This window comes from Pelodiscus sinensis, chromosome 15 (assembly GCF_049634645.1).
Source record: "Pelodiscus sinensis isolate JC-2024 chromosome 15, ASM4963464v1, whole genome shotgun sequence".
Lineage (NCBI taxonomy): Eukaryota > Metazoa > Chordata > Testudines > Trionychidae > Pelodiscus > Pelodiscus sinensis.
Genome location: NC_134725.1, coordinates 31,271,509 through 31,288,848, shown reverse-complemented (window position 1 = coordinate 31,288,848; position 17,340 = coordinate 31,271,509). Strand labels below are relative to the sequence as shown.

The 17,340-nt window shown below is 44.6% G+C and overlaps 1 protein-coding gene across 8 annotated transcripts in view; it reads left to right on the top strand.

Annotated features, from left to right (window-relative positions):
* RILPL1 (Rab interacting lysosomal protein like 1) overlaps positions 1-11,213 on the top strand; it is a 52,361-nt gene extending 41,148 nt beyond the window's left edge. For 4 of the 8 annotated variants that reach the window (XM_075898538.1, XM_075898534.1, XM_075898542.1 and 1 more), the window contains one exon: positions 5,372-11,213. In XM_075898538.1, the coding sequence (XP_075754653.1) occupies positions 5,372-5,516 (145 nt within the window). In that variant the 3' untranslated portion in view covers positions 5,517-11,213. Of the gene's footprint in view, positions 1-684; positions 787-2,886; positions 2,975-4,246; positions 4,293-5,371 lie in introns of all 8 variants that reach the window. The other 4 variants (XM_075898536.1, XM_075898535.1, XM_075898537.1 and 1 more) reach the window with 4 other exon arrangements.
* The last annotated feature ends 6,127 nt before the right edge of the window (positions 11,214-17,340 follow it).

Genomic DNA, 17,340 nt, shown 5'->3' with positions numbered 1-17,340 from the left:
TGTCTTCTTCGGTGGCTCTCAGTTTACGACTCACCCACTCAGGTACCAGAAGTAGTAACTTAGCCCAGCCTGTCAGCCAGCTGCTTCTTGGCCAAGTGAGAGTTAAGGATACAGTTTATCCCTTATCCTGCTCCAGGAACATTTTCAACATCCTGAGACTATGTCCATTTCATTGCCTAAATAGGAAATAAATCCCATTATTCCCATTTTACAGTGGAGGAAGCAGAGGGGAAAAAGGTGCAGCCAAAGTAATAGAAGAGAATCCTCAGCTTTCCCTAGTGATGCTGCAGGGCTTGGAGACACAACTGTGGCTGTGAGGGAGCCTTAGTCATGTTACTTAAGATCTGATCCTGCAAGGTGCTAAGTCTCTCCCATGCTCCAGATCCCACTGACTCCAGTGGAAGTTGTGGATGCTCCGTACTGCTCGGCACCTTGCAAAATCAGGCACCAAGTCACTTACTTAAACCTATGAAGGGACAACTCAACTATACGTTTCTACTGTAACATCTCCAAACCTGCAGTAGGACTGGGATAAGATGTAACAGATGAAAAACATGACCCTACTACTCCTTTGGAAAAGACGCAGAGCTGGGATTAGAACTCTGACATCCTTAGCTCCTATTCCTGTTTTCAGACTATCAAGAAAGCCTAACTAAGTAAATAGATTTATTGCCATTCTCTTAGGAAGAGCTGTATGTCTGCCTCTTCAAAACACATCACTGTGAATACAGTATTTTAAGGACATCAGGCACATTCTCTGTCATCTTCAATTTGCTCCTACAAATGGTGAGTTGCCGTTTCCAAATGCAGTTAAAGGAAATAGAAGTTCTGAAATCTATATTTTTCTCCCTGGGGTTAGAGCTTAATTTTTAGATGCTCGATTAATGGGATACTGATCTCTTGAGACCACCTTGATATACTATTAAGCTCATCTCTACTCCTCTAAATGGTTGAATGTGATGAGAGAATGTCAGCCACAAGGAGATACTTATGGGGAAAACACACGAGCCCTGGGATTAAAAATGCTGGCTCTGTTTTGTTTGTACATTGTACAGCAAAGACCCTTTTCTTTGAGTACACTGAACAAACAAATGTGATAATGCCTGAAGCAGTCTTATGTCTTGTTCTGATGTCTGAATTCTGTAGCTGCTTGTGAGTGGGCAACAGTGTGTAATACTAGAAGTCCCAGTGATGGTTAATGGTATAACAATGTATGTTTGAATCCAAGAATAGCAACTATGGCAGCTGTGTTAGGAAGAGTTCCAACATGCGTTAGATCACAAGTAAAATGACTCTGGGGTTTTCAACTTGATCCTTCACTGACATTAGTCCACAGCACAAAAATAAACTGGCCACAATTGACCGTGTCTGCGGAGGAGAGTCCTTAGAACAGCAGAAGGTGTTGGAGATATGGACAAAGATGCCTTGTGTGAACTCACATGAAAGTCATATGTGGGACCTGCAACTTAGCAAGCCTGGAATGGAAGTTTCCATCCCTGCTGTACCCAGCTTAGCATGGTGTGAGATGCTGCAAGCCCAAACAGCAGCTGGGCTTTATCAGGTCTAACCCATGTCTTGAGCTGGGAAACTACTGAGTGGTAAACAAGTGTGACGTCTGTCTCAGCTCATAAGTGTGTGAAGAATGGCGTTGAGCCAGGTACATGTACACCCGGTAAACAACTGTAGCATAACTAGTGTAGAAAGCCCCATGCCCATTGAGTCTCAACAGGGACCTAGACCTCGAAGGGTGTCCTGAATCCCCATAGCTGGAGCCACGTCCACTGCAGCCGGGTGCAAGGTGACCAGAACGAGACTTCCCGCAGACTAAATGGGCGTAAGCATTTCTAAGTGCCTGTTACTCTTATATGCATTGCTTTTCCTATGCTGATTTTTGTATAACTTTGTAGTAGCTGTGTAACCATCTGGCAATATTAAGCCTGTAATAGTAGTGACGAAGTGAGATTAATAAAAGCAACTGTCTATCCCTAATCAACTGTCTTGAAACAAATCCACAACCCTGTTGAGCCATGGACCTGTGGCTTGACATGGGCCACGTTATACAGAGCAAGTAGCCCAAGTACCCTCTCATGCTCAGGATTTTTCAGCACTCAGAGTGTACCTCTAAGCTGCATGAATGGAATGACATGCAGTAAAAGGGCTGGATGCTTATAAAAATTGCATTCTAGCAAGTGAGCTAGATGAATGTTTCTAGCAGAGTTATAAGGTTTTAAAACCAGTGTCACAGCTACCTGTGGTTAGCATTTCTGCATGTATATAGATGCAGGAGCTGTCAGAACAGCCATATGGGCCCTTTTTATCCAAGTAAAATACAATGGGGTATATTTCAAGTCTTCAGATGTGTTATTAAAAAACTTGACAGTATCAGTTTTGTCACTAGCAGTACCCTTAATTTTAAAATCAATCATTTCTAACCCTATTTCCTATGCCAACATCCATGGAAAATCCGTAGCTAGTGGAAGAAGAGCACTGCTTGTATTTCTTATCATCCACCTTAATCCTTCACTTCACCATTATGTATGTGTCTTTTTTCAAACCTGTAACTGGAAAAGCAATGTAGTCTCATGCTCTGCATTGCTCCCCCTTAGTGAATTACACCAAGGCTGTGTGCTGCATCATGGTAGAAATGTGACTTCTCAGTTATGAATATTTAGAATGACGTAACAAGATTTTAATTACTAATTTCTCTAACCCAGAAGTGCTAGTGAGCAACTGTTGTGGATGATGCAAACACAATTTTTTCCTCTTTCCATCTATCCTTTGATACTTCCATGTGTAACCCTATTTTTCAAAGTAACCCTATGTATCTTGTTTACCTGTCTATTATGGAATGTCTTATCTCTTCTGTGCCTGTACTTTTCTGACTAGGATCTTTACAGCCATAATGCCCATGGTAGCAGCTGGATTGATTCCAGATGATCCCACATTGCAGCCAATAAGAAGACTTGTGTCCCTTGTAGGAATTTTTAAAATGTTTTGCACTGTGGTTTTCTTTTGCATGACCCTCATGTATTTTAATTTAAGATGCTGGTGGGATTCTCATTGGCTGACGATGGGATTGCAAACTCAAAAGCTGCCAATCAGAATTATCAATCAGTACATATTAATTTTACTGTCTGAATCCACTGTTCCATTACTTTGTCTTAATATTACTAAGATAAACCAATTTGTCCATTACCCATTAAGAAATTAATAAGAGCATTTTAATCAACATCTGTTAATTTTGCTTACTAAGCCTGTTTTGTTTAAATCTGTCATTTTATTAACCTGCTACAAATTAATTTTACAGAATATAGCGTCCAATATTTTAACTCCTAGTGTTTACTTAGAGGCCATCATTTACATGTCTGAGAACATTTTAACTGTGGATTTTGGTCTCCTATGTAGTATGCTCCAAACTATAAGATTATGTATACTTATAATAAGTTCTACAACTATATTCCTGGCTGTATGAAAAGAAGTCATTGCCTAATGCTAATGCTCTAGTTGAATTTTCACTGCTATTATGATGGTCCTGTTAAGTGACCACTGTACTTAAGGCTGCGAAATATTTTTTTCATTCTAAATTTCTTCCCTTTTCATGATAATTTGAAATCTTTTTAAACATTCAACTTTTGGACTGAGCATTTCCATGCTTTCTTGGCCCAACAGCACTTTAAATTTTACCAAAATTTCTTCAGCTGGATTTAGAATAAAGTTTTATATATAAAATACCCATGTTCCTACTTCATAATTTGAGAGTAATTAAGATGGCTGAACTTTGAACCATTAAACTCAGCATGTAAATGCAGCCAAATTCACTGAAGAGTGTGTTTTACTAAGTTTGAAAATTGTTAGTTATGAACACTTGAAAATGCAGGAACAAATATGTACAGAGGAAAGCCCTAGTAAGCAGTGGGCTTTTGCCAGCAGCACTTGAATCAGGCATTTTAAAAAACAATACCAAAACAACCAACCAAAAACAGATGCAGCATATGGAATTTGCAAGCTCCAAGGTGAAAGTGGTAAGGTAGTGCCGATACATACATTTTCTCAAAACACATAGGTAATTTAAATGGAAAGATGCTACAATGCTAAGGCTGGAGACTTAAAATCAAAAAGTTAGGAAATGCAAACATTAAGGTCCCATCAGCAAAGTTAACTTGTAGGATGTGAGTGCACTTAAAACTAGTTTCTATCCTGTACTTTAGAAGTAGCATAATGAAGTATTGTTATGTTTATATTACAGTAGCACCGAAGGATTCCACTCGTAGACCAGGACTCCACTGGGTTAGGTACTATATAAAGAGAACAAAGTCCTAAAAAAAAGCATCGTAAAAAATCAAAGGATATGCATGGTGGTTAACGCTGAAGATGGTACCTTAACTTTTGCATTTCCCAACATACAGTGATATTTTAACATTGCACGAACACTTTTTGCATTTTAGAATATGGTTCACTGTATGTATAACGTTATTTTGCTTCAGCTGGTAACTTCTCTGCCATATGAACAAGGAAAATTAATAAAAGGCTATTTGACTTTATGTAGTACCAGCTTTGCATTTTTTAATTGCAGTTCACAGGCTTATTAAAATGGTATATATTCACACGCACCGTTAATTGAGCACCCATGCATTGTCTGTGGTTAAATGATGTATACATTTAATGTATTAAATATGACTCATCCTACAAAACACTTGCATCCATGTTTAGGTGTGTGCTGAAACTGGGCCTAACTTATTAAAAGTATTCATTTTCAATATTTCTTTAAAATGTTAGTGACTATTATATTTATTCTCCCCTGTCTAATTTTTCTCTTTTGCTTAAAAGCATATTGTAGTCAGTTGTCACTGTTCTTTTCCATCCATGTGCTGAATAAATTTTTCCATGTGCACTGAGGCATGTGTGAATTTGCACCATTAGCAAGAACAAAAATCTAGCAGGGGGCACTCTGCTAATGAGCTGGGCCACATTTGAATCTCTCCTGAGTGGCTGCACAAGTGCACAGCTTATGGCACACACTGATTGTAGTGTTTTCATGTGGGAAAAAAGCAGGATGCCAATTTCCTTTGTTTATGGCATAAAACTAATCCTTTTGTAGTTTTTTTAAACTAATACACTTAAATTAAGACTGCATGTGTCTATAGGTTTCAGCAATTAAAGCTTATTTTGAAGCTTCTGTAACAAAGCAGCTAACGATGGTAGTGACTTAATCTTGAATAATGCTTGACACATTTTCCATCAGGTGTCACTGCCTTCAACTTGCAGATGCAAACAGTTTTTTTGCTCTAAGTTTTGTTGCACCATGTATCCTGTTTATCTCTAGTGTCTCCAAACTACTGGGTCCTAACTTGTCTTTCTTCCTTTCTGGAAGGTTTAGTTTCTTCTCTCGTGATAAAAGATCCATGCAAGCGACACAGAAAAACGTTCACTTCCAGGATTCTTTTGGCGAATGGGCAGATTCAAACAAAGATGACTCCTATACCGAACAAGGCCTAGAAGCCCTTCAGCACCTGTGATTAACACCACAAGGCGTATTGCTTACTATAGTAGATCTGGACATGCAAGTAACAAGAAGCTTTTGTAACTATATCTGGCAGCTCATTTATTTGCCTGACACACACTGACTTTTTTTCAGGATGTACTTTTCCAAAGGGATTCCTCAGTGTTTACTTAGTGACTGCTCTCTGAAAACAGAATCCAAGCTTCGTAGTAATGGTTATTTATACTCTGGGGTATCAGAGCTTCTAAGTAACTGGGCTGAATAATAAGTCTGTTTGACTCCTGCATTAACTACAGTAACACAAGTTTCCTAAAACAAAAAAATCCTGTGCCATTATTAGAGGTTTATTTGCATTGTACGATACCTATTTGTGAGCCTTCTGAAACCATGTTTATGTTAAAACTTGGGGGAGGGAAGAGGATTTTTCTTCTGTTATGACACTTTCAAAGAGTGAGTTTGCAGTGTATACACTATTTCTGGGACAGATCCTACCACAGCTATAACCTGTCAAATTCAGAGGTTGCAGAGAAACTATTAGAAGCTTCAAATGATAAAAATAGTGAAGCTGGAGCAGCTGTGAGGGACTATGATTATATATTCCCTCTTGCTGTTTATAGTGCCTAAGCTTTGTAGATAATGATGTACAAGGTGAGTGTGCCTTGCATTTTTCTCTGAGTTATGCAGTATTAACAGAAAATGAAGTGCTCACATTGAGGAATTCTAAACACATTGCATTGGTTTTCTTATTCATACCTTGTCCTCACCCTCCCCCTCCCCCATCTGTAGCAGCAGAACTTTGCTGTATAGAACATAGTTCCCTTTCCTACCAAAGACTTTGAACAAAGCTTAAAGGCACCATTTTCACACATTCTTATTAACATAGGTATTGGAGAGGTGTTTAAAACAATGCTAACTTCTTTGTTCTAGTTAGAGATAGTCTCAACCTAAAATCTCACCTGTGAAGCACCCTAAAATTGTGTTGAGATTCTGGGGATGATAGATTCTAAAACCTCAATTGTATAGACTGTTCCCCTTGCTATTCTGCATTGGTGCTCAGTGTGGACCTAAGGTTATATCCACGAGCTTAGAGCACTGGGATCTAACTCGGTAATGAAAAGCCTGCTTCTGCAAGCAGGTGAGTTGTGGGAAGGTCTGACACTGACACTAAATTGATGGTACAAGCCCATCCCCAATTTAATTGCATATGAACTGAGAAAGCACATGAGCAAATTCATGCACAACACACCTGTTGCTGGAATGGGTGCCTAAACCACTAGGGATGCAGCTAGCCATGCTTCCTGAGAATCACTCCCCCAAATTGTGATACACATTGTGCCTCTACTGGTAGAGCGGCCTTTTCTGCTCTGTTGAATCAGAAAGAGAGCTGGTTCTGTTCCAGATAGAACCATCCTGGCTGGTCCTGCATTCTCAAGACCTGATGTGTTCTGAATGAGGGAATTTTCCAGACGAAGGAAAGTCAAGCCTGGCCCCTTTGCTGCTGACCTCTGGGCTCTCCAGGAGGATGGGGGGGCCACCAGTCTCCTGACTATTGACTCAGGCCACTAGGCTCCACTGCCAGCATCAGACAGGCTCCCAGCTCCCACCCCTATGTCTGCTGGACTCGTTCTGCTCCTAGCTGCTGGCCCCCTCTATTACCAGATTCCCATCTGGCCCCTGCTCCCAGACAGTGAGACTCTTTCATCCAGCAACATCGCCAGCCCAGAGACTCCCAGACCAGAGAGGTTCATCCTGGACTATGGAGTTTAATCCATGTTATGGGCTCAGCTGTACTATAAAGAGTCATGCTCCTGCAGTTCTGCCCCAGGTGAGATGTATCTGCAGATTGGCTGGTCTGCCCTAGAGTAACTTCCTTTAAAAAAAATCCTAGCAGTACCTATTACTGCTGCTGGATTTTTAACAACATGCTGAATAGACCAGGGATGTTAAAAAATGTTTGTGTGAAGATGTAACTGCTGAGTAATCAGCTCCCGCCAGCCTCCCATTTGTTACCTCTGATAGAAAGAAAGTGTGTGGGTGTGGGAGGGGGGAGTGGTGGCTCCATGAAATTTGACACACTCGGGGAGGTGGCTTGAAAGCCCGATTCCTGTGTGTACTGGCTCTTGCCTGCCTCTCCCCCTGGCGCTCTGCTGCTGCCTCTGTATCAGAGGCAATCACACAAAAGGCCAGGAGGCTCTGCAGGAACACTGGAACCCTTCTTTCCCACCCCTCAACCTGCTCCCTCTGTGGGAGATGGGGGGTAGGCAGCAGTCCAGGGGGGCAGATGGCTCCTGCCTTCCCTCCCCATGCTACCTCTGCCACAGAGGCAGCAGGGAGGGGGTGCATGTAACCATTAGGGTTAACTGATGAACCAATTAGATTATTGCTTAATCATGTAAGCAGTTACATGCCAACATCACTAGAGTAGACTTGCTGGGACAGAACACCATACTAAACTGTGGCAGCAATCCATGCTCTGTATATATTAAAACTCCTAGGCTTTGTCTAGACTGGCAAGATTTTGCGCAAATACTTTTAACAGAAAAGTTTTTCAGTTAAAAGTATTTGCACAAGAGAGCATCTACACTGGCATGGATGCTTTTGTGCAAAAGACATCTTTTGCGCAAAAGCATCCGTGCCAGTGTAGAAGCTCTCTTGTGCAAGAAAGCTCCAAAGGCCATTTTAGCCATCGGGCTTTCTTACACAAGAAATTAACTTGGCTGTCTACACTGGCCCTCTTGCGCAAGAATACTTGCGCAAGCGAGCTTATCCCTGAGCGGGAGCATCAGAGTACTTGCGCAAGAAGCACTGAGTTTGTACAGTACAAAGTCAGTGTTCTTGCGCAAATACTCGCGGCCAGTGTAGACAGGTGGCAAGATTTTGCTCAGAAGCAGACGCTTTTGCGCAAAATCTTGCCAGTCTAGATGCAGCCCTAGTGTTGCTGACACTGCTGGATCTGAACCATCAAGGGAACTTGTAAGCAAAAACTAAGCTTTGGAGCTATAGTCAAACACTCTTCCTACTACTGTGGTTTCAAATGTGTCTTCTGAGCCAATAGCCTGGTTTAAAATACCACTGTTCTTGGGTTTGAAAAAGTTCCTTGTATATACAGGCCAAGGAATCTATACTAGAACCCATCTATAATTAAGTGGTGTTGGAAAACCCTTTGTAGCCTGGTTATAATACTGTTCTGTTTTGTACTCTGAATGGGAGTAAACTGTGTTAGGATGGTGAACACAGAAAAACTTAAAGCTACAAGCTTGGGTCCTTGCCACATAATAGGATATCATCAATATTCTCCATATTATAGTCCCCTGCCATGGTTGGAGTGCACATAAATGCAACATGGTCCTATAGCTGTGGTGTCCAACATGCAAGCCATTAGCTACATGTGGCTACTTAGCTAGTTGAGCGTGGCTAGATTGCTATAGCAGTAGCCACCCTAGCAAGAGTGGGCAATAGTTTTTGACTGGGGGCTACTTCAGAAGTTTTTGAAGTGACCCTGGCCCATCCCAGAAGACGTAGGGCCTCAGGCGAGAGGGGCGGTGTTATGCGTCTACACGTGTAGTCTATGCCAATTACAACTTTTTTATTAAACTATGCGTTGCCCCGCATCCCATCACCATACATTTTAGACGAAGGGTACTGGATGATTGTCCTGGGGCCGATCCACCAAACTTGGCTGAGTCTCGCTAGCTGCCTTTGGGCAGCGGAGAGGGGGGCCCGGGCCCACCCACTCTCCTGGGCCCCGACCCAGGGCCCTAACATAGGGAGGTAAACTCCCTACGGTAGCAGATGGGGGTGTTGCCCCTAAACGCGTTTATTTGCAAGTTTTGCGACCCTGCTGTGGGCCACTGCTTAGCTCCGCCACCTGGGATCAACTCCCCAGTATGCTGAGTGCTCATTGTGGCCCCGCCCCCAGGTTCCCCTACACAGGTTCCTTCCTGCACCTTCCTTTCTGTGCTTCCGCCACCCCGTACCGCTCCTCTTTGTCCCTCTTCTGTCCATGTGTCCCTCTTATGTGATTGCCCCCAGCCTCTGTGGATGACATCATCCCACTCTCCAGCCTTAACCCCTCCCCTACGGGAGTCCTCAGGTGTTCAACTGACATCATGCATCCGGGGGGGGGGGGGCGTGACATCACATTCCTGCGCCCCGCCTGTGTTGGTGTGCGGGGTCCATGCTCTCCGCGTGGCCCCATCTCCTTCCCTGCCCAGTGGCTCCAGACTCCTCCCGGCTGCTTCCTCTGTGGCATGGGCGCCGGTGTTCTCACCCTCCTGGGCCTCCCACAGCTGGGGATCATGGCGGGGTTGTCTCACCCCGCCACAGGCGGGAACAGCACACTTCTGTGCTTCCACACCCAGAGACCCTGATTGCTCTGGGGGTGGAGGAGCGTGCAAAGTTCTGAACAGCTGTCCGTTCCCTTTAGGTACCTGTGGTTCTGGTGGTGGGAGGAGACTTTGCATGCAATCAGGGCCTGGGGAGAGGCAGCATGTGAAGTCCCTTGATCCCTGTTCCTGCCCTACAAGGAAGTGACGTGCTTAGTGTCAACTGCCAGCTGAACAACAACTGGTGGTTGACTTTTAAGTGCTGAGCCCCTTGCAGGGAGGGAGGAGACTTCATGTGCTCCCTCTGCCCCCAAGCCCTGATTGGCCTGGGGGCAGCGGGAGCATGCAAAGTCTCCTCTCATCCTTCCCGTCCTGCAAGGAGTGTGCAGTGCTTAGAAGTGCTGCGCCCCTCCTAGGGCAGGAGGAGACGTCACACATTCCGTCCCTGTACCCCCAAGCCCTGATTGGCTTGCCAGTAGAGGAGAGGGGCACAAAGTCTCTTGCTCCTTGCCCTCAGGCATGCTTATAATAGCCACTGTGCATTCCCTTTTGCCCCCAAGTCCTGATTGGCTTGGAGGAGCGGGAAGTCTCTTGCTTCTTGCCCTCAGGCACGCGGGGCTTAGAGTCAACTTCCAGGGTTGACTGTAAGTGCTACGCACTCCGCTGTCCCTAGGCCCTGCTTGGCCCTGGGGGTGGGGAAACATCAGGGCCTCCTTGGGCTGGATCTGGTCTGCTGAGGCCTTTCTGCCCACCCCTGCACTATAATGACTACTGCTTCAGAACTGGCTGGACACCATAGTCCTATAGAATTACATGTATATGTAAAAGAAAAACTTAAAAAACAACCAATAGTCTAGTAGCACCTTAGAAACTAACAAAACATGTGGATGGTATCATGAGCTTTTGTGGGCACAACCCACTTCATCTGAAGAAGTGGGTTGTGCCCATGAAAGCTCAGGATAGTCCAGTCATCTGAAGAAGAGGGTTGTCCCCACGAAAGCTCATGATCCCATCTGCATGTTTTGTTAGTCTTTAAGGTGCTACTAGACTATTTGTTGTTTTTTAAGTTTTTCCTGTTACAGACTAACTTGGCTACCATTCTGAAGCTTTTGAAAATGTATAAAAAACATCTTGTACTTAAGCCTGGTATTCCATGTGGTGAGCATAGGATTCCTGTTAATCACAGCATACACATGAAAATGGAGCATAGTGTGCCCACGTGGAAAAATACTGATATTTGTGATGAAACCTTCAAAATAACTATATAAATATGGTCTTCTCTGTTCCAAGAGGTGTTTATACTTTGTATCCTGATTTGACCTTTACTGGAATTGGTAACAGCTGCCATTGACACAAAGTGTCCTGAATAAAGGGATTGCTGATTTGAACATCTTTGCTTACGTATCAGAATCTCTGAATTTTAACTTAGGTAAAAATAAAACACAAACACAATACTCTATCATACACTACAATTTAGAATAGTGGTGCCATGTAATGGAACACTAAGCACATTTAAAAAAAATAGCATGCCCAGCACTGCCACTGAACGACATGACAAATGTTCTGTGTTATGTATTTATACTATACTTTCCGTCTGCTGCCTAAGGGATCTTGTCTAAATTCCTGCCTCTTTTATACACTTCTGGTGTGACTTTGAGAAAGCTATGTCATCTCTGTGTGCTTCAGTTCCCTGTTTGTGAAATGGGAATAATAACTCTTTTATTTTGATTGTGTACAATGTTCCCGCTAATTTTGCCATACATGTATAGAGTAAATTTTGTTATATGCATCAGGTCATGTGCAGATGTGCACCACTAATACAAACACATGCTGCTGGCTGTGAAAGGCTCTAGGTGCTGTGCTAATCAGCTAGATGGCATATGAATCTCTCCTGGCAGATGCCCAAAAGCTCAGTTTATGGGGAACATTGGTTGTATTAAACTGTAAACTATATGGGGCAGGAATAGTTTCCTATGTGTACACCCCCTCCCCCCCCCAGCACAAAGGGACTCTGATGCTGTATAAGGCCAGTTTGCACTAATAGGATATTACAAAAATTGATGTACTCAACTAGCTACATGAAAAATTCAGAGTATTTATTGTAAAAGGATTGCTTTGAGCAGAGCTGGAGAAAATACGGCATGTGTGAAACTCAGCCAGCTCCCTGCCTGCCCCACACTCAAAAAAGCCGGCTGTGAGGCCACGAATGCATCTCTGAAGGCTGAGAATATGGAGGAGGGGGAGAGCCTTCTCACTCTGCTCCTGCCTCCAGTAGCTCCCATTGGCTGGTTTCCAGCCAATAGCAGCTGCCTGGTTGCAGGACAAATAGCATGTGAAGTGCCCTACCTCCCATCTCCTGAGTTTACAGCATTCACAGCTGCAAACATGGCCCCTGCAGCTCCTCTGAGTATGTACAGGGGGGTGGAAGGCAGGGATCCTGGCTAAGGAACTTGCTGGGCTGCTGGCTGGGAGCCACCCAGGTAAGGTCTCCCAGCCAGAACCTGCATTGATGACCAAGGCCCTTCCTCCCCAAACCCTCTGCACCCCATCCCATATAACCCAAAACCTTCTGCACCCCCACTCCAGCCCCATTCACCTTCCCAGACACTGCACCTCCTCCTACACCCCTCCCCAGGTGTAACAACCCTCTCCCAGACCTTGCACCCCAATCCACTGTCCCTGGTCACAACTCAAATCCCTGTACCCCCTCCTGCACTCCTGCCTCAGGTCACAACCCCCTCCAAGACCCTGCACTCCCTCCTACACCCCTCCCCCAGGCAAGAACTCTCTATTGCACCCATGCCTCCTCCCAGACCGTGGACTCCAATCCCCTGGCACAGGTCACAACACACACCTCTGTATCTCTTCCTCAGGTCACAATCCCCACCCAGGTTCTGTCACCCCTCTTGCACCTCCGTTCCCTGCCCCAGGCCACAATTCCCTCCTTCACCTAAACTCCCTCCCAGATCTCACAGCTCAGTCCCTTACCCCAAGCTCCCTTTTGCATCCAACCTCCATCCCAGAGCCTTGGACCTCTTCCATTAATATAATGGAAGAGCATGGCTCTCAACCACTTACCAAATTATTAGAGTAGCCCCCATAAAAAATAATTGCCCACCCCTGAATTAAACACTGATTTGGGCCTCATAATGTTTTATTTTTGGGAGAGAGGCTAAATTATAATCAGAACAGTATGTATGCACCAGAGAGAGCCAGTAACTTTAAACACTTCACCTCAGGGAAGAGACTCACCCAAGTTCTAAGGCTTGCTGAGTGGTTTTGTGTTCCATCCCTGGAACCACGTGAGAAAGCACAAGCCCTTATTCTCAGCATTTCTGATGTGTGTCTCCCACGCTGCTCAGATTTGATACAGGCAGCTCCCAAGTTTCTCAGAAAAATTGGTTCACGTTGTCAACTGTCACTTTCACCTGCAGAACTCCCATTGTCTCTGTGTCATGGATATTATAAGAAAATCACAAGAATCTATGACAAATGCAATATTAATAATCCACCCCCATGTACCAAATATATGTAAAGGAAATATTCAGCAGCAACAGAAAGGTAAATGAGTGAACCTATGTATAATAATGTTTAGCAACTACTCTGCATCTCTGTAGACAGAGATCCTTTGTAGCAAGGACTTCTGCACTTTAAATGGGGCTAGATGCACTGTCAGTGCTCAAACAATTAAAGGGCAACCTAGTGAAATGTTTCCATTCCACAAGGCAGTTCTTTTAGCTTAAAGAATGGACTGTAGCAACTCCTACATGCGGTCCTGCAGAATGGAATTGCAGGAAGCACGAGCTCCTGGTCTTGGGAGTTTGAGCAAAGGCCTTCAAGAAGCAGAGCAGGATTCATATGTAAGTTGTGTGGCAGAAAACAGAATTCTAAGTAAATGCAGCAGGATCTTGGGCTGCAGCTGCGGTGTTAAAAGTCTCACTTCTACACATGAGACCAGATTAATACCTGGCATAATGCAGATCTGAACAGAATATATCCCTGGTGTAACCCCACTCATCCAAGACCTTGAAGCCAGGTCAAGGAATGTCAGAGCAGGCATGCAGGCATGCTATGAGAAGAGGTCACACATCCTGCCATCTCCATGTCCTGCAGCTCACAGGATCAGAACCTACAATCGCCAGAGAGAAGAGATTTTGTGTCTGTTTATCCTGGAACCTGCCCTACCCTTGATTTGTCTTTAATTTGACTTCAAGTGTCCTATGGTAACATCAGACAACGTCTTGCAGACAGGAGCCTGCAGTTGCAAGGAGATATCCTCAATGATCTCAGAAGTGCTGTCCCACGTATTTAACTTCCTTTGGTGAAAACTCAGACAGCGCCTGACCCTGCTCCCAAGAAGTCAATGGAGTTTTATCAATTAATCCATTTTCTTGAGATTTAATAATTTTCCTGATATGGGATAAATCAAGAACACTTAACCATGACCCAAACCAGGGGTGGAACACTGTTTTTGGATTGATGGCTGCTGACTCACAGAAAAATCAGTCAGGGGCCACACAGAAGTGAAAAACAAACAAACATTCACTGACACGGCCCCTGACTGAGAAGGAGAAAGACACTCCCCACATACTGGAGTCTAGGAAGGCCTAGGCTAGTAGATTTTGTGTGCTCCAGCCCTGCGGTGGTGTGGGGCCTGAAACACCAGTGTGGGCTCCCTAATGCTGAGTGGAATCCCTGAACCTTAAGGGATGGATCCAGGCAAGTGGGCCCCCAGGCCTGAAATTCCCCACCCCCGATCTAAACAGTTCATACTCAAATCGTTTTACAAATGTACAGGCAATCATTGTATTTAATTATTTATATTATGGGCCCTGTTACCTGCTCTGCAGTGGTAGGCAGAGTCCCTGACCATAAACAAGATATTTTTAAACTGTTTGCTTTTTTTTGTCATCCCATGAAACAATGCATCAGCCATGCTGATCCATAGAAAGCTGCTGATGGGACGTGCTTAGGGAAGCCAGCAGGGTATGTCATTTTAAGATCCTGCAGATACATGAATCTGAATAATTCAGGGTTAGTTATTTTACACTTAGCACATACATTTGATTTTTAAGAAAACTGAGAGTAAAACAATAGTGGAACAAAAACCATACTCATCTAGGCTTGTCTCAGAAAAAAGTCCAATAATCTGTGAAATCTTCCATATACACCAAGAAATAAAGAGGAAAACAAGAGGGAAAGTAGGGTTGCCAGGTGTCCGGTTTTGAACCGGACAATCTGGTATTAACCTTTCTGTCTGGGAAACAAATTGAGAAAATACCGGACATATAAATGTCCGGTATTTTCTAATTAAACAAGTTTTATTATTATCATGAGTATCAATATGTAGTTGCGTACTGCCTGGCTGGCAGACACGCTCATGCTGCATGAGCGTGTCTATCAGCCAGGCAGCATGCAACTACACAGTAAAGGGGGGGCGGGGCTGGAACAGGATGGAATCCTCGGGGCTGGATTTGCCCATGTGCTCCGCCGGGACCATGTGTGGGACAGGCAGTGCCTCAAGATCTGCGTGCGCCTGGGGCCAGCCCCGCTTCCCATCGGCCCATTCCTTCCCACTCTCTCCCCCCAGTCATTCCTCCGATCCCCCTCCCGGTCAGCCGGTTCCCCTCAGCCAGCCCCGCTCCCCTGGCCATCCCTGCTTCTCGCTGGCCATTTCCCTCCCCTTGATATCCCCCATCCAGCCCCACTCTCCCCGAACTCCTCCCAACCAGCCCTGCTCCCCACCGGCTGGTTCCCACCTGATCTTCCTCACCAGCCCCGCTCCTCACCCCATCTGAGATCAAGTGTGTCCAGCATTTTTGTCAAAACCATCTGGCAACCCTAAGGGAAAGAGTCATCTGAACTTTCTGAAAGACATGTTACACCTTCTTAAATCTCAAACACTGCAAATATTATCTCCACAAGTTAGGTAGGGGAGAAACTTCTACTCTGAAGGAAAGTTTTTAAGGCAAAGTGTTTTAGGCCCTAATCTTGCAACTGGCTCTGCGTAGATGGGTCCCAGTGACCACAGAGCCCTACTGACATTTGCTAGCAGGCTATGAAGAATTTACTATGACTTTGAAAAATGTGGTCTGTATGTAGGGTTGCCAGATGGTTTCAACAAAAAATACCAGACACACTTGACATTACATCACAATCGACATTCCATCTTATTTAGAAAATACTGGACATTTCTATTTTCTCAATTTGTTTCCCGAACAGAAAGCTCAAATACTGGACTGTCCGGTTCAAAACCAGACCCTTGGCAACCCTGTATGTCTCTGGTTGGGGAGTGCAGGGGCAACAAACATAGACCTCCCGCAGATGGGAAACATGAACCCTTCCTGTAGCTGTGCCTGCTGGAGCTGCTGTGGCTACGGACAAGTGCTTCTCACTTGGCACCAAACTGCTGCTGTGAGGGAGAGTTTGGGGTAGTCCTCTCTCCCTGGGACAGCCTGAGTACTGCCCACCCCAGAGCAATGATTTAACATGAAGCATGGACAGTTTCATTTTATTTTCCAGAACACAGAAATTAATGGAGTTAAGGACACAATGCTGAGTAAATCTTCTAGTTATCCATAGAAGGGAATTACTATTGACAAGGTATCTGGGTAGAGGCATACAGCGCTAAGCTGACTTTTGGATTAGCCTTGTGTACCTATTCATTTGTACTTGGGCTCCCACTCCTTTGAGAATGTTAGCAGGGGTGCATTGTTTTACTATCTCTCTTTTACAAATGGGGAAATGCAAACACAGAAGCTCAATGACTTGCCCAAGTGAGTCAGTAGCAGGGCTGAGAACAGGATCGCAATGTCCTAGCTCCCCAGGTATGTGGTTCAACATGAGAGTGCAGGCAGAGGGAAAAGAAAAGCAGTTTGTGGTCAAGGAGCCCCTTTCTCTCCTACAGGATACCACTAACACTAACTGAAGGGAACGAGAATCCCTGGTCTCCTGCAAGCAGTGGAGGCTACAGAGAGAATTAAGTTCAGCTGTAGGTGTAAGCACTTTACTGAGACATCAAAGGAAATACTCAGAAGACTTCATAAAATCACTCCAGAGGCTTCATAAATTGTGACAGTAGCACATCTTCCCACACAGCTTACCAATTTTTCCTATGTACCACTCCTAGCTCCGATGTCCTGGTGAAGGTTTCCTTTCTCTCTGCTTTTGCATGATACAGGTTCCTAATCTGTTTTGCAGTAGCACATGGGAATCATTTACTCTCCCGCTCTGCAGCCCTGTGCTTTTGCATCTCCTTAGGAAGCTGCACTTGTTCCAAATTGCACACTACAGAAAAACTGGTAGTCAAAGGCAGATTGCCTGCATGGCAGTGGAATTATTCTCTGTCACCCATTTGTTTCTTTCAGGAGTGCCTGCTTGCAGGGTACTGTGAAAATCAGTGCTCTTCTGAGCAGCGCTTTTAAACCGGGCTACCATTTATGGTGGGCTGAGGAGATAGTAGCTCTCCTCCCCCACTGCAGTCGGAATCCCTGGATTTAATACTAAGGTCTGCTT